General features: G+C 36.2%; 1 protein-coding gene across 2 annotated transcripts in view; it reads right to left on the bottom strand.

The window, feature by feature from the left end:
• The window catches only part of ROCK1 (Rho associated coiled-coil containing protein kinase 1), a 94,066-nt gene that overhangs the window by 17,647 nt on the left and 55,280 nt on the right, over nt 1–21,139 (bottom strand). For both annotated transcript variants that reach the window (XM_050892873.1, XM_050892875.1), the window contains exons 15-27: nt 20,823–20,914; nt 20,448–20,694; nt 18,094–18,200; nt 16,805–16,955; nt 15,750–15,910; nt 14,685–14,869; nt 13,936–14,005; nt 12,416–12,510; nt 10,369–10,534; nt 8,678–8,771; nt 5,713–5,801; nt 5,195–5,383; nt 4,501–4,666 (exon numbers count right to left, since the gene is read on the bottom strand). In XM_050892873.1, the coding sequence (XP_050748830.1) occupies nt 4,501–4,666; nt 5,195–5,383; nt 5,713–5,801; nt 8,678–8,771; nt 10,369–10,534; nt 12,416–12,510; nt 13,936–14,005; nt 14,685–14,869; nt 15,750–15,910; nt 16,805–16,955; nt 18,094–18,200; nt 20,448–20,694; nt 20,823–20,914 (1,812 nt within the window). The remainder of the gene's footprint in view (nt 1–4,500; nt 4,667–5,194; nt 5,384–5,712; nt 5,802–8,677; nt 8,772–10,368; nt 10,535–12,415; nt 12,511–13,935; nt 14,006–14,684; nt 14,870–15,749; nt 15,911–16,804; nt 16,956–18,093; nt 18,201–20,447; nt 20,695–20,822; nt 20,915–21,139) is intronic.

Genomic DNA, 21,139 nt, shown 5'->3' with positions numbered 1-21,139 from the left:
AGAATCCCAGAATTGATACTTCATATTTCCAATCCAGAAAATCCAAGATAGGCCTCAAAAATATCTAATGGCTAGCTGGACCTGAATAGAATATGAAGAAATAATTCCATGAAGGCTACAGATCTTATAATTATCTCTGAATATATATTAAAATGTGGGTTTGCATTCTAAACATCTTCATGGTTAGTACTCATACTGCCAGGATTCATTGTGATTCAGTATGATAAATGTGAGTTCTAACAGTAAGTCTTCAATAAAATCACACGAGACAACCATGACTGTACTGATTTATGAGACTTTTTGTTGTTTTGGAGCTAAGTAATACAGGCGTCTTCCCGAGCAGTAGAGCATCTCTTTCCAATGTTCAAGAATTCCTACTCCTTAGATTCTTCCATAGTAACCAAAAACTTGGAGATGCTACGTTGCTAATTCTTTCCAGTCCACCCTTCCCATTTGATTCTTTCCTTCCTCAGACTGTCTTACTATAATTTCATGTGGATCTCACCAAGGATTGCTGGCTGGATCTTGCTCTGAGGTTTATTCAGGTGACGGCTACTTGCAGGTATTTCAGAAAGTCGTATCTGTGTACCATGTTCCAAAAAACTTGGCTTAAATGGTCCACGTTTATTATTCCATCCTATCTTTGTGTAAAACATGACTTATAACATACGCTGTAAAATATTATGTGCTGCAGTTAAACCTGTAGGACAGCTCAATTGCTTAAATTATCTTGCCAATCAGATGAAAAGAATTAATTCACAACAGGTTAAGTGCCCTATAACAATTAGGAAAAAAACCCTTAAGTTCCTGATTATGTTTTGTCTTGACAAAGAAGAATTCTGTTTACAATCATGTAACTATTAAGACTTCCTAAGTCCAGCCAGGAGCAACAGGCATTCCAAAGGCATCATTAAAAAGCAAATATTTCAGCTGTTTCAGCAGATACTCTTTTAACATTGGAGACATCAACTGAGACGTGAGCTGCTATCTGAATCAATAATCAGGAGTGAGAGTTACAAAAAATGCCTAGAATTGAATACAAGGAAAACCTTCCTCCAGGTCATGATCTTTCCCATCCGGTGAAGCAAAAGCCTGAGTGTAGCCTGGATTGTCTAAATGAGCCAATCCCTGCCTTGGGAGAGCATAAGTTGCCCTGGGAGCTACCAGAACTTGAGGGGGTATTTAGCTCAACAACAGACAGAAACCACCTCCAAGTGAGATGCAGCTGTAAGGTGTGTTACCACGTGATTTCTCTGTATGTACCTCCAAATAGAGAAAATTTTTCCTTAAATTTTTCTGAGTATTAGGAATTCATTTTAGTATTACCTTGAATGTATTCAAAGAGTAGAAAGCTTTCTGATCCCAAAATTTTACAAGATGCTCTTCCTGTAAATTATGAATTCTACTCTTGTAGCCTCCCTGGTGGCTGGTAACCTAAGCTCCCTGATTAGACAAGACACCACCTCATAGCCTGAACCTCTCTGCCATGCAGGAGGACAGCGGAAAATGCCTGAGAGCCAGGGGTCTCTCTGGAATTCTGCCAACATTACTATCACACCGTTTCGTACCAAGTTTTTTCTCAATTAAACCACAGACTGCCCATCACCAGAATTGAGACTGTGGAATCATTCTTTTATACATGTTTACATTACTTTGTGTTTTCATTTTTTCCCTGGTGATGTTTTTACTGTGACAGGAAACTGAATAAATCATACTATAATTACTTATTTAGTAATTCTACCGTTTATTTGCCTTAAATATTTTTAAGGAATGTCTTTGCCTTAAGAACAGATGCATCAACTAGAGAATCCTATTGACTACTCATCAGATCCACCTCTTAAACAAGATGCTTATTCAAGGTGCTCTGAAGGAATGTCTATGTTTGGGCTATAGAAGTGATGGGAACTTAGCACACAGTTGAAGACAAACAACTTCATACAACTAAATGGTAGCAAATGAACTGCTGTAGTATGCCACCTTCTGTTTTGAAGACTAATTACTTGGTTTGCAGAAAAATAACTACGTGCTGGATAATCTCCTCTTTCTGTGGCATGGGGAAGTTCTACTTTGAAGACTGGCATTTTTTTTCCTCCTTATAATGCTAGTGCACTCCTCTGCCCTCTACTTGGCTCTTTGGCAAATGTCTGAAATCTGACTATACTAATGCCACTTAATCTCTTTTAATTACCTAAATTGCTTCTTATTCAGATCCTGATCAACTCGGAGCGTAACTCAAAAAAAAAGCACCATGTAGGGGTATGATCTAAATCTAGAGAATCCTAATAATATGTATTAGAGGTCCTACCTGTATGACACAGTAACATCAGCAGCACAACTGCAGTAAAAATCAGAGGCATGTGTAGAGAAAAGGGCAAAAAAGAAGACAAGAGAAATGAAAGGCTAGTAAAAAAGAAATAGTTAGAGGGGTCATGAGTATAGAAGACGGAGACCACAAGAACTTCCAGTAATTGTGATGTTCTAATTAACAATGGAAAAGTTACAGCTGACTTGAAAAGATCTTGCCTCAAAATTGAAGTGGCAGGTCATACAGCCAGAAGCCTGACTACACATGTCTCCAGAGGTAAAACTGAAAATAACGTACCTTAATGAGGCAGACAAAGAAAGAGCTTACTCCTACAGTCTGTCCAAGACCTAAGAGACAACAGGGTCATATTGACATACTATTGCCCTTAAGAGAAAACAGGGAAGGTGCCTATGCCCAGATGGAGGCATTGGGTGTTTTCAGTGTAATACACAACAGCCATTATGCTGAAAATGGCTGAGAAGGAAAGTGAGGATGTTCAAAACTACCCTTTGATGTAGAATAAATCTAGTCTGTTTTCTTGTAGAAAAATTTAAGCTCTCAATTTACAGGAGTTCAGAAATTTTCAATTAAAAATTACGAACTACAGCGTTCTTCATTTAGGAGACACTATCAAACATAAGGGTTGATTCCAAATAGTAATTTGAGCGGAGAAAAAAACCACTTTAATAAGTAAAACCCCTCTGATTTCTTTTTTACCCCAGTTAAATGGAATACACTGAGAATTAATATGTAAGAGAAAAACTCCTGAGAAGTACTGACAGTTCAGAAATACCAGAGGAAGTTCCTAGCAGGTGACAGCTAAGAAAAAAAATGTTCCTTCACCAATCCAATAGCTCTAAGAATTCCCAATATTGAGTTTCAATGGAAGTTTGGCCCGGAAGATGTTTTCGAAAGAAGTAAAATAGACATTTACTTCACAAGATGGCAATTGCCCGAGGGTTTTACAGATCAAACTTCAGAGTGCAAAACGCTTCTTGGACAGAATGGAAGTTGTGAAGAAAAGACTGTATCATTACCTGAATGAAAATCTATTCTAGAACAGAATTCATTTAAATATTAACTAAAAATGAAAATCTAAAAATGTACTAGGGGAAGACAGGACACAAAAATAGACACAGAAAGGAGTAGCTACATAAAAACATACACTAAGTCTCATAACCTACCTGAAATTTCAGTCACTCTAAGACCCCTGGAAAAACTCTAGAATGTGGCAATCTGAGCAGCATGAAGTGCATTAACAGGAAAAGAGACATCTAAAATGATTCTTTTTACTTTTATCTGATTACTCATCCACTGAAGTCTTAAAATACCCAAAACAGTATGTTTGAATATATTTTTATACAATAAAAATCAGACCGTAAATCTGTAAGACAAGCATTTATTAAGAATTTCACGATGAATTATAAAAATTACTTAACTATACAAAAAAATAAATCTAGCTCCAACATATGGAAATTGTTAAGCACAGCTTATTACCACTAAACGTTTTTTCCTGTATCTAGAGATACAGAAATGGATCACGTGAAAGTACGAACTGATTACACTTTTCAGACATTGGGGAGGGGGAGGGGGAAATTACTAACCAGTGTAGCAGTGGGTCTCAAAATATAGTGCCTGGAACCAACACTACATGGAAATGGCTAACTACACTGTATTATTGGTTCTTATGTTAATCTGCTAAATGAGAGTACCATACAACCATAAATGCATTATGGAAATTCCTACAATTATTTTTCACATTGGCAATTATTGCCACTTTTCACAAAGGTGCTACATGACTGTGAGTAAGAACAGACAAGGTCAAGGCAATTTTGCATTCAAGACAAAATAAAATCATGATGTGGAAGTGCTGGCCCTGTGTTCTATTCACTGGACACTGCACGTTGTATTCACTATATTCGAACAGCAGCAGATGTAAAGATACTCTTTCCACGAAAGTGGATAAAAATTACGCTAATGCCAAGCCATACAGTGGGAAGAGTGATGTGAGAAGAAATTAAGACTTAAATATAAGCAGCTAAGCTATGAAATAAAAACAACAAAAAAAGGAAGTGGAGATGTTATATAGAAAGAGAGACCCAGAAGATTTCAAAAGGTAGTAACTTGTTTGAAACAATATCTTCCAAAACTATGTGTAAACAAAATCAAGTAGTTCAAATATGCTTTTCTCTTACCTGAAAGATTTCCATCTATTTCATCTGGCTGGAGACTAGCAACACTGGTGGAATCCATTCCTTGCTGGAGGTCCAAAATTTTCCTTCGTAGTTGTTCTATGTCACTCTCTTTACTATCCAGCTGCATCTGGAGCTCATTCCTGTATGTAGATTCTTCTGCTAGTTGCTGTATTTATATACACATGCATAGTTACTGTGATACCAAAAATATGGCAGCAAAGTATTCTCAAAACAAACCTCGTTACTTTTTTTTTAATATCTCTAGATACTTTTGATAGCATTAGCATACATTATTATAGTTGAAGTGTTCGTTCAGCCTTTGAAAAAAGTTAAATATCAAAGATCCAGCAATGCATTCAAGTACAAACCAGTCTGATTAATCTATTAAATTACCATTTGTTTTGAAAACGAAACCACCTACCAGTGAAATAAACTGCATAAATAGTATGCTACACAGTATTCAGTTTTTTAGTCCTCATAATGTATCAGTAACTTCCACAGTTAAGAATTTAGACAGGGGAAATGAATGAGAACAAGCACAGCTGCCCACTTGTCAAGTTCTGTGCCTCACTAAAATTCTGTAGCCTAGAACATCTGAAACAGAACTTGTTATTTTTTCAAGTAGACTAGGAGCTATACATTTTCCCTGTGGAGAGAATTCCACAATGTGACAAAAAAATTAAGATTATTTTACCGCTTGCATTTCATTGAGCTCTTTTTGGTATTTCACTACCATCTGATTGAATTTCTCTTTTTCTTGATTAAGCTCTAATTGGAGCTTTCGGTTTTCCTTCTCTTTCTTCCTCAAATCTTGCATGTTAGCTTTCTTTCTGTCTATTTTAAAATCTTTCCGATTCATTATCTCAGCAAGTTTGTTGACAGCCTGTTAAGAAAAAGGAAAACCAGTAAGAAAAATGACATATGCAAGCACGTTTCATACAAAACTTCGAAGTTCCTCTAGTTACAGGATTCAATAAAAAAAAACTTCACCAACATAAATGGCCCTTACTCATGATAGAAGTAATACTGAAAAGTACACAGCATCAAAACTTATTCTTTCAACTGTAAATATCAACACTGCATATTATACATCATGGTTAATATAAACTTAATCTCAAAGGAACTAAGAGTTAGTTGCACAAAAACAACAAACTGCAAATATATCTGATAGGCAAAGTCATTATTGTTATTAAATTGCATAAAAAGTTATACCTGTGTCTTCAGAGTTCTTTCAGTGTTAATGCTCTTCTCATAATGCATTCTAATATTATTGATTTCCTCCTCTTTTTTGATTTTGTATTCTGTTAAAATAATATTCAACTTTGAGGTATTTTAGGACAAGGTAAATATTTCTAAGCTTAATCACTTCTACAATTGCATCATTTTTTTTTCTCCACTTTCCTGTTGTGTCACTTAATGCACAAAATACAGTTTGCAATGATAAAGGTTACCAGTTTAATGCTACTATAATGATATAAAATTACCAGAAGGATATATCAGAAAGGCACCAAGATGAAATACTGAAGTCAACATATGTATTTTTGTTTCCTGGTGATGACTAAGTTTGTTGCCCCACTTCCTTTGTGTTTGCACTACCAAATGTGTTTCTGCAGTACCAAAAATTTTTAAGTCAGTACCCACACAGAGTAAGACTGATATGACTGGACTCACCTTCAGTACAGATTCTCAAATCAGCCATAAAGAGAACATGGGGAAAAAGGCTTTCTTTAAACAAGGAATTACTCTGTTACGTTCCCCCCACAACCCTCTCTCACACACCAGTTACTCAATTCTACTGATCTTTCTATCACACCTCCACTCTGCTGATTTGTTCCGAGTTTCTAGAAGTATGCACTTCACTGATAAGGATTTCTCCATGAAAACTACAAACAATTAATGAAGAATTTTCAAGTACTTAAAAGTAACAAACTCCATAAACTACAAAATACTGAAAACTGCTTGCTCACCCAATCCCTGCTATTATGGAAATGCAGAACTAAGGGAAAATATTTCAGTATGCCTTCCTGCCTACATAGTGTTTGCAACAACGCTGGCAACACAACCGATAAGGCCTTTACTCTCATAGTCAACAGATATTAAAGCATGCATTCCGATTTTATAATGCTTGCTCAAATGCAAAACCATGGGAGTAAACTGAATAATAAAGTAACTTCCCATATAGTCAGAATGCATGTAAATAGAATGCCAATCCACTGATATGCGTGAGATCACAACTTAGATTCTGAATCTAGGTGAGATCTTAAGGAAGTTGAACTACTGATACTGCTTTACTGTAAATACTGGAGATAGAAACAAAACCTTTAACAAATACATTGTGTGCAATATGAAATGAGTAAAATACTTTTCCTTTATAACCTTCATGCACACAAGGGCATGGCTGGCAGACGGGGGTTAGACAGACAATATATGTATGAGCTGTACTGGACAGGCATTCCTAACTATGCCTGCAGGAACTTAATGCGAACTTGTTTTAAAAAGTGAGCAGAAACTCACTTTTTCCTATCTGCTACAGCTGAGGTTTTAATTGTTTTCAACAATAAAGGCAGTGCATGGAAATGGAAACAATACAGTAGAAAGAGTGGCAATTTAGAATCATAGAATAGTTTGGGTTGGAAGGGACCTTCAAAGGTCATCTAGTCCAACGCCCCTGCAATGAGCAGGGACATCTTCAACTAGATCAGGTTGCTCAGAGCCCCATCCAGCCTGACCTTGAATGTTTCCAGGGATGGGGCATCTACCACCTCTCTGGGCAACCTGTTCCAGTGTTTCACCACCCTCACCATAAAAAATTTCTTCCTTACATCTAGTCTGAATCTACTCTCTTTTAGTTTAAAACCATTACCCCTTGTCCTATTGCAACAGGCCCTGCTAAAAAGTTTGTCCCCATCTTTCTTATAAGCCCCCTTTAAGTACTGAAAGGCTGCAATAAGGTCTCCCCGGAGCCTTCTCTCCTCCAGGCTGAACAACCCCAACTCTCTCAGCCTTTCTTCATAGGAGAGGTGTTCCATCCCTCTGATCATTTTTGTGGCCCTCCTCTGGACCCGCTCCAACAGGTCCATGTCTGTCCTGTGCTGAGGACTCCAGAGCTGGACGCAGTACGCCAGGTGGGGTCTCACTAGAGCGGAGCAGAGGGGCAGAATCACCTCCCTCGACCTGCTGGCCACGCTTCTTTTGATGCCGCCCAGGATACGGTTGGCTTTCTGGCTGCAAGCTCACATTGCTGGTTCACGTCCAGCTTTTCATCCACCATCCTTCTCAGCAGGGCTGCTCTCAATCCCTTCATCCCCCAGCCTGTATTCATACTGGGGGTTGCCCCGACGCAGGTGCAGGACCCTGCACTTGGCCTTGTTGAACCTCATGAGGTTCACATGGGCCCATTTCTTGAGCTTGTCCAGGTCCCTCTGGATGGCATCCCGTCCCTCAGACGTGTCAACCACACCACTCAGCTTGGTGTTGTCCGCAAACTTGCTGAGGGTGCACTCGATCCCACTGCCTATGTCATTCATGAAGATACTGAACAGTACTGGTCCCAATATGGACCTCTGAGGGACACCACTTGTCACCGATCTCCATCTGGAGATTGAGCCATTGACCACTACCCTCTGGATGCGACCATCCAACCAATTCCTCATCCACCGAACAGTCCACCCATCAAATCCATAGCTCTCCAATTTAGAGAGAGGATGTTGTGGGGGACCATGTCAAAGGCCTTACACAGAAGTCCAGATAGACGACACCCATAGCTCTTCCCTTGTCCACTGATGTAGTCACTCCATCATAGAAAGCCACTAGGTTGGTCAGGCAAGACTTGCCCTTGGTGAAGCCATGCTGGCTGTCTCAAATCACCTCCCTGTCCTCCATGTGCCTTAGCATAGCTTCTAGGAGGATCTGTTCCATGATCTTCCCAGCCTTCCCTGTGAGGCTGACAGGTTGGTAGTTCCCAGGGTCCTCCTTTATACCCTTTTTAAAAATGAGTGCAATTTACATGGAAGTTATCTTTTCAAGATGAAAACAATGACTTAAATTATTTTTCATCAAGCCCAAAATAATAGGGAAGATAAAGAGCAATGTCTTCTCCCATTTCCATTTTGCCACATATGCTTCAAATTCAATTGTGCTTCATAACAGATGAATTAAAACTCCAAACATGACATACCTTCCTCCTGTTTCTTAATTTTTTCACTGATCTCTGAATTTTCCTTTGTTATTAAATCAACATCTTTGGTTAACGTGTTATTAGTTTCTTCCAGCTAAATGAAAACAAACATATTTTAAAATAAAGAACTTGCTATAAATGCTAAAAATATTTATAATACTATTATTTTAAATACCCTTAAATCTATAACAGCCAATTACTTGGAACACCTTCTTCAGATTATATACAAAAAAATCTGCTTACCTTTCAAACCTGAATTTTTAAAAAATAGTACTTTTCTTCTAAGCTGTCTTGATTTACTAGAAGGCTCAAAATACACCTATCCCAGAAATAATTCTTTTTTTTTTTAAATGATCTTTGCAGAACTGACAACACTGTAGTATATAATTAGAAACTCAAGCAAAATTAGATTGTCAGTTATTCAATGTGGCAATTTTCAATTAATTTGTGGTACTTTGGAAGAAGTAGTACCTAGAGGCCTGATCACCTGAATCCGGACAGAAAAGCAGCTGATAGGTGACACAACTCCAGTATTCAAGGCTAGAGTACATTCATGGCATCTGCTGCTAAATAATTGTCATATATCATGAAAAACAGGTATAAATCAGCATAAAAATGAAACTAAATTTGGTCTAAGTCGAAGCATACATAGGTAAATACGCACATAGGTTTGCAAAAAAAAAAAAAAGAAAGGAAAACCATTACACTTTGAATATGTTAGCTGCCACAGTCAGGATTGCTTTGCTAACCACTTAACAAATACATATTAAAAACCAGACATAATTGCATTCCTGAAAAAAGTTTTTGTTTGAAGCCTATAGAAATGATTGTGTATCGAGCTGTCTGACAAAATTATCAGACTATTTGAAACCAACACACATATTGGCAAGAAGGTGTTCTTTTGATGCCATAGAGAGACAGTCTCCTAAATGCTTCTTAAGAAATGGTGGCATTCTGGAGATTTCAAGGTTATAAAAGAAAACACGTGTAACAAACACTACTTCCGCTATCTTTACACAGAGATCTAATAGCCATGGTAGTGCTAACAGAAAGCTTTCAGCAATTGATCCAAGTTCAGTTACACCTAGAGTTTTACTGAAGTTTTACACCCTCAGGAGTCTTAAGAAAATCTGCATAGCTGATGCTAAATGGGAAAAAACAATAATAATAAAATAACTATGCTATATATGGCTTGCTATTTTAAACTCCTCAGTTAAGACATTTATCAACCTGATACTAATAAAGTATCTTCAAAAATTACAGTTTGGGGTTTGGGTTCTGTTTTTAATAGTTCACCAGTAGGAAGAAACTCAAGACTTTCAAGTATTTTTTTTAAAAGACTAAGTTATTTTCCAATAAGAGTCTCTAATACACAGCTCCACAAATTTACAAGATTTAAATAATACATTGGGCAATGACAAGAAGTAATTACAAAAGGTTTAATAACTGAATTACAGACATTCATTTGATTTTCATTCTGGCTTCACCTCAGATTCATCAAGTCTACATTTCTTTGGGAGTTCACATGATGGGATTTAAATGTTTAAGGTTCCAACTGAGTCCAAAACTTAGATACTTAAATAGTTATCACTTATGATCACAACAAGACTTTATAAATTAAAATAAAACCACAAATTTCTGTTTCCAGCTGGAAGGTATATATAGGTATTAATTACAGTGGAATAATTTACCCTTCTTATAATGCTGTCCTTATCAGTCATTTCTTGCCTGTGTCTTGATGCTGCTTTTTTGCTTTCCTGACTCAGTTCAAAATACTGTTCTTCAAGGAGTGCTCGTGCCAACCGTTCTGACTCAGCTTTGGTTTCAGCTAAATCCAGCTGGGTAGTGAGCGTTTCTCTGTAAAAAGGACATTAAGATTTTGTTCTCCTATGCAAAACATTCCAAATTTTCAGGAAGACTAACAAACCCAAATGATACCACTCAGCTAACTGTCATTATCTTAGTTTCTTAAGAAAAACAAGATTTACAAGACCACACTCTTGTATCTTTTGATGGTCCACACAAGCTACAGCAGCAAGCTTACTATAATTCAATTAAAATTTCAATCATCCATGAAACATCAACCCTTATGAAACCAGGTGTCAAATTCTCCTGCCTTTGAGGAATAAAAAATAAAATTAAATTGCATGTACAGTGTGGTCCATCAAAAGATACTTAACCCTTTCAGTATTAGCTACCTTTTCACACAAGCTTACTGCTCATGAAGATGTGTGCTCCAGACTGTTTGAACAATAAGGAAAATTGCATGAAGTTTCTGAAAACATGTAGTGGTTCTATGTCTATGCAACCTTTTGCAGAAAGGCTTGCAAATTCTATCTACAGCTTGAGAGGCAGGGGGCATTAACTTAGGTGCAGTATCTCATTAATGTATACACCACTTCTAATCAGTTCAGCATACAAGCCAAACTTTTTTGCTCTTGCTTGGAGTACAGGCAGAGCTCCTATATATTTGCCCACAAAGAAACCCACATAAAGCACGGTGGCCAGTCGAGCACCCACGAGTAAGATGTATCCAGCAGCATGTGACACAGCCCACAGCATGCTGAGATAGAAGTGGCAATACATTACTGCAGTATGGGCTCACGACAGATGCCCTTCTTGCACTGCAAAATAAAAAGAGATTTATGCAATGAAATACATATTGCTATGGAGTCCACTGATTTGATATATCTGTAGTAGATACGGGGCTCTACTGTAAAAAGGTAACTGTTGAAGTATACTCAGAGTTTGTCACAATTCCCATAGTTGTATCCAGGTGAAAAACGTTTATGATGAACATAAAATTGTGGAGAACAGTGAGGGAATAGAAGGAATCTATAAAAATAAGTAAGAAAAGAGAAGAAGAAAAAAAACCACAAGAGGAATAAAGGAAGTCTCTCCTACCTTCCCCCCTCCTTTTTTTCTTTTTAAGTTGCATACTACTCCTGAACAACTTTGCATAGACAGGTGTTTTCCTCCTACATCGTATTTATTAGCACAACATCTTTTCCTTCTCTCTTTCTTAGTCCATTGAAACGCATCATGAACGCTGTACATAACCTCCACCCTTTAGATTGTTTTGCAATGCTGATGCTCAAGTAGAACAAGAGACCCAGACTTTAGAAGAGAGAAACTCTGCTTCATGCATAAGGCTACAGTCTCCTTCTTCAGAATAAATATATATTAAATAAATGAATAAATTGGAAAAACAAGCTTTAAAAACTTCTTTCCTTATTTGCTAACTTAGAAAATAGTACATCGCAATTAATGGTTGTTGGATTAACTGGTTTTGCTGTAATCAGAAGTATACTAAACTCAGAATTCAAAGTATTTTCATTAACTTTTTCTCAAATTATTTTATTGGCTATAGAAATATACCAAGTAATTATCAGGATAATATAATCAAATAAAAAAAGTTGCTACACAAGCAAGATGATTACCACAAATTGAAATGTTTTTTCAAAATTTTGCATCTTCCTAAATTCTCAGAAGTCATCATTCTTCTTCCAGACATTACAAATAGAGTCCAGAGCAAATATGAATAACCATATTTGGCTTTGTGAGTCAGCATAGGTAACATCCTATGTATTTGCCATCTTACAAGGTGTTATGGAACACTTCTGAGACCTGCCTTTTTCTGAAGGAACTAAACATTTTAAATCTGATTCAAAATCTTCATGAGTGAGACCATACTATATGGAAAAACTTATGTCTATTTGAGAAACACAATAGGCATACTTTTCATTTTGCAATTCCTGCATTTTTCTTTGAGTTTCTTTATTCTTTTCATCAATTTCCTCTTTCAGTTCCTTAACCTGAGTTTTGTAAAGTGTCTGTAAAAGAAAGCACAAAAAAAGAATCATTATTCAAATTCCATAGTGAAATTCTTCATTGTTTTGGTACTGGTTGGTTTGAATTTGTCAAACCACAACACATGCCAGCACTCTTTAATGGAATTTCCTCCTTCCTGCCTGTCCGAGATGCTCCTTTCCAGTTTCGCTTGTGTAGGGAACTAAAGTGACCAAGTTAGTTTTCAGTTTTCTAGTCTGGTTTCCTACATTGTTGTACAAACACACCTGCTGACAAAAGGGAAGGAGGCACTAGGACATAGGTGAGCAGATCTCTCTGAGACAACACGACAAAACTGCATCCTCTTGTAGCATCACTGTCTCAAAATGTTAGTCAAACAAGCCTAATACTGTCCTATGCTTCCACCTGTTGTATTCTCTTTGTATCCATGTATCTTTTCTCTTAGACTGTAAGTTTTTTGTGTACAGACTGACTTTGTCTTAATAACGGATTCAACAGAGGTCTGATTTACGTGAATGAATTCTGTTCTTAATTACTATATTGTTATTAACACCACGAGTAATTCTGAAAGTTAAAATTTGATCTTCTACAGTAACGTACTTTTGCTAAATATTCAGACTGAATTATGAATGTCTTATTTAAACTACATGTTAGTGAAAAAAGAGAAGACTGAGAATGAAACACAATACTCTGGATCTTCTTATTAGCCGTATGTTATGGAGAAATACACAAAAATCTGTAACATATAATGAAATTACAATCATATGCAGTTTAGTAAACACAAAAATTTTTATTGCCCCTCCAAGGAAGAACCGAATTTAAAAAGTACTTCCCAAAGTGAAATGAAACTGTCCATGTTCACAAATGTATTTGAAGTTTAGGTGTTATAGAGCATCTCATGCTATTGTTTCTTTTCACAGAAATGAAACAGATCAAACTAAATCTATGAAATACACATTTTGGGTATCTGGAGTACCAAATAAGGCTCTTCAGGGACTCAGATGCACAGAAGGTATCTTTTTAGAAGGGTGAGGAATATGTGCAGAACACTACTGGATCTATGGTTCTCAAATATACTTATGATAGATCAATAGCATGGAATATGTTCCAGTAAGTATGGAGATTTTGAACTCTCTACAAAGTTTGCAGTTATGTCAGAAAAATATCTCTTTTCCAACCTTAAGATAGGAACTACTCTGATGAATAATTCAGGTAAGAGTTACTCAACGTAATATATAAGATTTGACAACTACAAAGCAACATATTAGATAGACTATCTAATGTTCTCTAATTTTTCGTTCATTGTTTGTATTTCAAGTAGGATTTTGTGAATTGCTGATTTATGCCATGTTGTTATTTACATTTTAAAAATTTTAGTATGTCAAACTATTCACTGTTCAATGATTTCATGTCAAAATATAGCACTCACAATTCTTTGCAAGTCTTACCGAAAAATACTGCTCAGCTTCAAGCTGATCCTGAAGCTCACGCATTTGACCTTCATTTCCTCTGTACTGTCTTTGAAGGAATAAAAAAGGAAAACATGTAAAAAGTCAGCTACTAACAAATGACAAAGACAATTTCTAGCCAGAACAGCATCCTATGAAGATCTTACATTTGCACACATACTATTTCACAGAGACCAACAGTTTGCTGTATCCTAGAATTCTGATTTAATTACATTCCTTATTCTACCCTGATGATCGTTTCAGTGCATAATTTAGATGACAAGAAGTACTTTAAATGGAGAAATGTTAAGTCAGCTGAAAGAAGATATATAGAAGCCTAATTAATGAAAAATGTCTTCAGTCAGCTTAAGAAATGTTCAGAAAAAGAATCAGGTAGTTAAAGGGGAAAAAAAGCTATTGACTCCCATGTAGTAAAACTAAAAGTCCCATATGATTTAATAAGTAATATCACAGTCAATCCATAAAGAAGTCACTCAAATAAAACTGGCGCATATATATGCCTTGACATAGAATGGTGAGCCAAGAATTGTTCTGCATCATAGCTCATAACAAAAATATTCCAACACTGAAGGCTACATACAGAAATCATAACATGCAGCTAAAAACATTCTTTTAGTTTAGGAAAAAATGCCTATGCACCAGAGAACTTTTTTCACTAATAGGAACAGGCAAAACAGTACATGTATAATTAAGCAACTTCTTCCATTTTACTTCAGATTTTTACTTACTTAGCAAGTTGAGCCAACTCAAATTCCAGTAATCTCTTTGCTTCCAATAACGTATTGATTTCCTGTTTCAGCTGCTTCTCGGAACCCTTCAAGTTATCTGCTTCAAAAGCTTGTGCCTTTAATTCATTCTGTGCCATTATTCGCTTATTTGTCTCTTGTTCCAGCTGAAGTGTTAGATTCTTTACCTAAGTGAGAAATATTTCAATTTAGGAGTGTTTGCTGAATAACCAATTGCATATGGTTGAAAGGGTTTCATATATGGATTATTTTACGTCAACCACCATTGCCTAGATGCTACATATTGTACAATACGTAAAAGTATTCCTAAATCTCCAAATACTTCAGTGCAATAATCTTATAGAAAGCTGCTGCCCTTATAGAACATACTGATGTGACACTGCATGATGATAAAGCTTCCCCATACTTAGCTTATTTCAAAGTCCCAAATGTGTTTTATCTTATCTTAAAGGCAACAATGGAAGAAACCCAAATTGTCTGCTGAAAGGTCCTGCAAACCTCTCTGTGGATTTCAGATCTTAAAAACTTCTCACCCTAGAAAAAACTGCAGCCTACCAGCTATATAAAAACTAATTTACACAAGTCATGACCCCTAAGAAAGGTGTTATAACCTTCATTCCCAGTCTCCTGTAAAGAAAAAGTAAGGATGAAACTATTATTCTTAGTACCTAGTTTTCACACTCAATATTCTAATTGCTTTTCCTTGAACAAATGCTTTTCTGGAGAATGCAAACTCAGAACTGCAAACCATACAAACCAATCAGACCACATAGTCAAATTCACAAGCAAGTTTTTCCTTTAAAAAAAGAAAAGGAAACACAAAAATTGCATTACATTAAATTGCGGGCTCAAATATGTAAGGCATCCAAGAGCTAAGAAACAAGTGGAAATTACCTAACACTATTTAGGCCAACAACTGTCTTCAGTTCTACTGAGAGGTGTATTATACAAGGAGTTCAGTGTAAGTGAATTTAATTTTCTATTTCTCGGTGCAAGTATGATTTCTTTTTTATATAGAAAATTGTTAGTGATGAACATTTTACTTACTTCATCTTCCAGTCTCTCCTTTTGCTCAAGAAGGTGTTCCAGTTTCTGCTGAGATTGCTTCAGGTCAAAGTCCAGCATGGAACACTGTTTTTCAGCTTGAACTATTTGATTTTCGGCCTTTTCTCTTGCTGCCCTCTCTTCCTTTACTTTTTTTTCCATTTCTAAACAAGATTAAGGAAAGAAAAACAACAATATGCAAGAATGCTTTTGTAAACACAGTCTTAAATATCCTAATATTTCTCAGACTCTTTTGTTTAGCTATTTAAGCTCTTCTGCTGTTAGATGGACTGATTACTGAGTAAAAACTTCCTGGCATTATTACAAGAAACACTAAAAAAAAAATATAATTCCAATTTGCATTCAAAGCACTGGAATATTATCATGACAACTGAAAGATAAATAGTGAAAGAAATAAAAAATGCAGATTCTTGAAGTAATCGTTATGCAATAAAGGCAAAGTTTCATTTCCATGAATGGATAGTAGAGTGAAAGAAAAGAAATGCTACCATTCGTGTTAGCTTTCTGAAAAGTTACAAACTACACGTTTAGGTACTGATGACCTTCACAAAGAAAACCTGATATATTCAATTAAGATACCAAGACACATCTTTGATTCATGGATATGTATCTATAAAAGAAACTTCACGACTTCAGACAAGCCTAATGCAATGCTGATATTTTTAATGCAGTTACACAGGAATGAATGCTCCAAGACATCTGTCTTGATAATGCATTCTTTCAATTCCATTTAGCATTAGCCAGAATTTCAAGATTCAATAGCATCTTATAAGCCAAGGAATGCTTTGAATTGCAAACGCAGTAAGATATTCAAAACATTAAGAAACAATACAATTTTTATGGTACAAGTATCACGTTAGAGAAAATAATTTAAAATGTTTAGTTTTCATGTTTTATGATTTTGATATGCATTTTCTTTACACAAGGGATTAAACACTTGCATGAGAGTACTACCTTATAAGACGATGTCTTTTAAGATATCATCATCAAAATACTTTTTATTATGTATTTACCTGAAACTTGCAAGAAACACTTACCACACATTGCAACTGATCTTGCCTCCTCTATTGACTGATGTTTGTCAGTTAACCGAGCTTTAGTCACTTTGTGTTCATTTACTTCCTGTTCTAACCGGTCTTGTAATGATTTGAGTTTGTAGTTCAAATCTATCTCTAAATTATTCTTTTCCTAAAGATAAGAAAAAAGGTTACCAGATTTCTATAATATTTCTATAATATCTGAGGGAATCACATTTCCTTTCTTCCCTTTTTTAGTGGTAACTTTTTGTTATGAAGAAATTATCAATGTTATTTTCCATGCTTAATAAAGAATGGTAACAGACAAAAACTGTACTCAGTGCTCTGGAGAAAACTTCATTAACTTTTTTCAGTAGTCTATAAAGTCATAAGATAATGGAAACTTCTCAGCTTGAATAATTAGCAGTCACCTAAATTGGAAACATACAACTAATCCACCGACAACACTAGAGCACAGAGGAATGTGAATCATTATTACCTGGATGCAATTCTGTTATTTCATAGTTGGGATTGCCAGCCATTAACAGTAACTCATGAAACAAGCACTGGAGGTGAGCTTTGAGAGACAGGGACTTGCCTTTGGATTGCTGCTTCACATAACACCAAATGAGAATGGTAACGGCTTGCACCTTCCCTCATAGGTAGTCATATCTCTCTGGTTTATTTGGATAGACCACACAGCACAGCAAGTCTTTACCTGATCTCAAAACATAGAGCTAACTATGTAGCCTGTCTGGAAAAAGGGTGCAGGATTTCCTTTTACTCTTCTTTACTTGTTTCTCCATCTTGGAGTGGGGATCAGAGATGTTAGGGGAACATGCTGCTACCATTTTTAGGAAGGCAGGAAAAAAATTGAAACGGTTCAGCTCCAAAGTTGATCAAAAGGTCTGGCACTGATCCATTCAAATTAAAATCCAGTAAAAGCAGAAATTTAAATTTCAGGTTTTTAAAAAGTACAATTCATAGATTTTCAGGAGGCAAGTCTCTGCAGTGACAGTTAGGCAGGCAGAACAAAAATTACTTGCTACTGGCAAAAGGGCTGGATCCTTGAATCAGTGATAGTGAATGACAAACATGAATTTTACACCCAAAGCTACAAGTAAGAACTACCTGAGGACTTGAGACTTACTATCCTGATGAGATTGTAAACTAGCACTATTTAGTTAACCATTTTAACACAAGACTGATTTAGAGCAAGAACACAGGACTTAGCAACATCAATAAATACTATTTGAAAATATAGTCAAAAGCTGACAAAGAACATTGGCCTCAACATCATTTTACCGTACCTTTTCTGAATGATTAAGCATATCCTGTGCTTGTTTTCTTTCTGCTTCCACTCTTTCGAGATTGTTTTTAACGTTTTTTACTTCTTCTTGTAAAGTTGTAATCCGAACTGCCATAAGAAATTAAATATCATTCAATATTAGTTACTCAACTTAGATCAATAGGCTTTTCAATCTTTATTGATTTCTGGGCCCCTAAAATATTTACACCTTCAAATTTTTCAGACATGCAAAGGCTGTACATTGTAAAGGAAACTGATCTTTTTAGCCACTCTTTATGCATGCCATTAGTAACAATTCACAAAAAACAATCACATGCAAAACTTGGTACCTGCCTTCCATCACTTCCAATATCTAATACGCAAAATTTCTTCCATCAATAAAAGTTCTGCTGTGCTATGCAACAAGCACCTTTTTGGATGTTAACTCCACTAATATGTAGATAAGGCACATTACACAGAAAGTCAGTCTCAAATGGATCTACAGGTACTAATATAATATGTATTCACCTGTGACTCAAGTGCTCTGCTGTAGATAGAGGAACTATTCCCCATCCCCCACAGCATCTACCACAAGACTCTGTGTGGCATCGGAACTTTATACTAAACACTAAGTAGAATCACAGAATGGTTTGGGTTGGAAGGGACCTTTAAAGACAATCTAGTCCAACCCCCCTGCCATGGGCAGGGACACCTTTCACTAGATCAGGTTGTTCAAAGCCCCAAACCTGACTTTCAACACTTCCAGGGATGGGGCAACCACAACTTCTCTGGGCAACCTGTTCCAGGGTCTCACCAACCTCATTGTAAAAAATGTCTTCCTTGTATCTAATGTAAATCTACTCTCTTTCAGTTTAAAACCATTGCCCCTTGTCCTGTCACTACAGGCCCTGGTAAAAAGTCTCCCTCTGTCTTTCTTATAAGCCCCCTTTTAGTACTGAAAGGCCACAATAAGGTCTCCCCAAAGCCTTAGTAGTAGTAGTAGCAGTAGTGTGTGTGTGTGTGTGTGTACGTATATGTGCACATGCCAAAGTATTAGTGTGTATGTGTATATATAAACCGAAGTAGTAGTATATATTTCTAGACTGAAGAATTTGCATTAGCTCCTTTAAAATAAATTTGTAAAAAGATATTTTGGATTACTCTATATTACACTTAATCTTAAATACAGTATACAAAAATATACCTATCAATTCAAATACATCTGTCTACAGTACAGTCTGCTTCACTTCATTTTGAAGTATAAAGAGACATCCTGGCAATATGTAAGAAACTATGAGATGGAAGGAGATAAAGTCTTCCTAAATCTTATGGTTTTCTCATTCATTTTAAATGTGCTTTTAAAAACAGCTGTATAAGTATCTGAATTACATAAAGCTATTTGGGTATATACCAGCAAAGCTACTTAACCCCACACCCTTCAGACAAGGATCCTTTTCCTGCACACTGCTGAGTTGCATGTGGTCAAAAACACATTTTGAAGTGCACAGAATAGTCTTCATGCCATTTGTACCTCCTGCTTGCAATTAACACAGACTGGATTAAACTACATTCAGACATTACAGAGGAACTTTACAATCATTCAACTGAAATTGATTTACTATATTTGAAGCACAGTAAACAGGCAACTTGATTCTTGATAGTTCTTTCTTTGTGCCAGCAAAGTTTACCTTAAAAAACCAAAACTAAAACGACCCAAAAGTCCTCAACAAAAGATTGTGCCTCATGGAAAATTATTTTCAATACTGCAGACAGATGTTTTAAAATGACAAGTTAAAAGGCAGGATCCATTAGCATAGGCACACTTATGAACTAATGTATCTGAATAGTTTCTAGTATGAAGAACCAGAAGCAAAAATGGTAAAAAGTTCCAAGCATCCTGAAAAAAAGGGATTCCACATCTGCATCCCTTACTATGCTCTTCATCTTGCTTAAGAAGTAATGTAGAAGCATCATAAAAGAAAACAAATGCAATTTAACAACAAAATAGCTTTCTCCACAAATGAAAGAGAAAGTGCAGGGTACGTCAACTTGGTTACTGCACCAAGGCAGTAAGACAGAGTGTTGTGTCTTCTCTAGCACTGTATCAGCTTTTCATATTTTTGTATCACTGGACTGACTTTTAGTCAGGGCAGCCCCACAGACTTACAATCAGCGTTTCCCACTCTCTGATTTTGATACTCTCCCTCCCAAGAGCAGCTCAGACATGATCAGGAAGCAAGATTCAGTCTTCAGAAATTGTTCTATTAAGTCACACTTGGTTTGCAGGTTGGCTTTCCTCCCTTTATGTAACTGTACTTTATTTAATAAAGTAGGGTTATCACAACTTTCGGTAAAGCATAAATACAGAAAAATTACCCTGTAGTTCTCCAATCATTTCAGATCCATGACTTCTGTCCCTTCGTTCCGACTCCAAAGCTGCTTGCAGTTGGTAATAATCTTTCTCCACCTGCAGTTTTGTGCTTTCTAGAACTCTGCACCTTTCCTGCAGTTCTCTATTCAGTGATTCTACCTGACTTAATGACTTGCTCATTTCTGTGTTACCCTTTCTCAGTCTTGCTGCTGTATCTGATTCTGTCCTCAGCAAATCATTTGCTTCTTCTAGCTGTTAAAATAAAACAGACAAGATTCTCAAATATAAAAATTATTGTGACCAGTTTTGTTATACCTGAATGCTCAATACTGCTTCTCAAATCTGAGAAATAATGAAGACAATGAACAGAAGCAACATACTTGTTTTTGTAATTGTGTTATCTTCTCATTTGTAATTTGTGAATGCTGGCTGATTTTTTTCAAGTCTTCCATCTGATCTTTTAGCGTGGACACTAAAGAGAAATTACACTGTTAATACATCAGATTAAAAAAATCCTTAGGTTTTGTTTGTGGGGGTTTTTTTTACGCAAACATGCTCAAATAAATTCTTGGCATATAATAGGTCTTTTGTTGACTTTTTGCTTCTTATATACATTTTTAGGTCAAATTCTATGCTTGCAGAACACCAACGCACACTGTAGAGAATAGAATTTGAAAATAAGACAAAAATATTGTGT

Source organism: Gymnogyps californianus, chromosome 2 (assembly GCF_018139145.2).
Source record: "Gymnogyps californianus isolate 813 chromosome 2, ASM1813914v2, whole genome shotgun sequence".
Classification (NCBI taxonomy): Eukaryota; Metazoa; Chordata; class Aves; order Accipitriformes; family Cathartidae; genus Gymnogyps; species Gymnogyps californianus.
The sequence above is the reverse complement of the archived record's forward strand: the minus strand, read 5'-3'. Positions and strand labels throughout refer to the sequence as shown.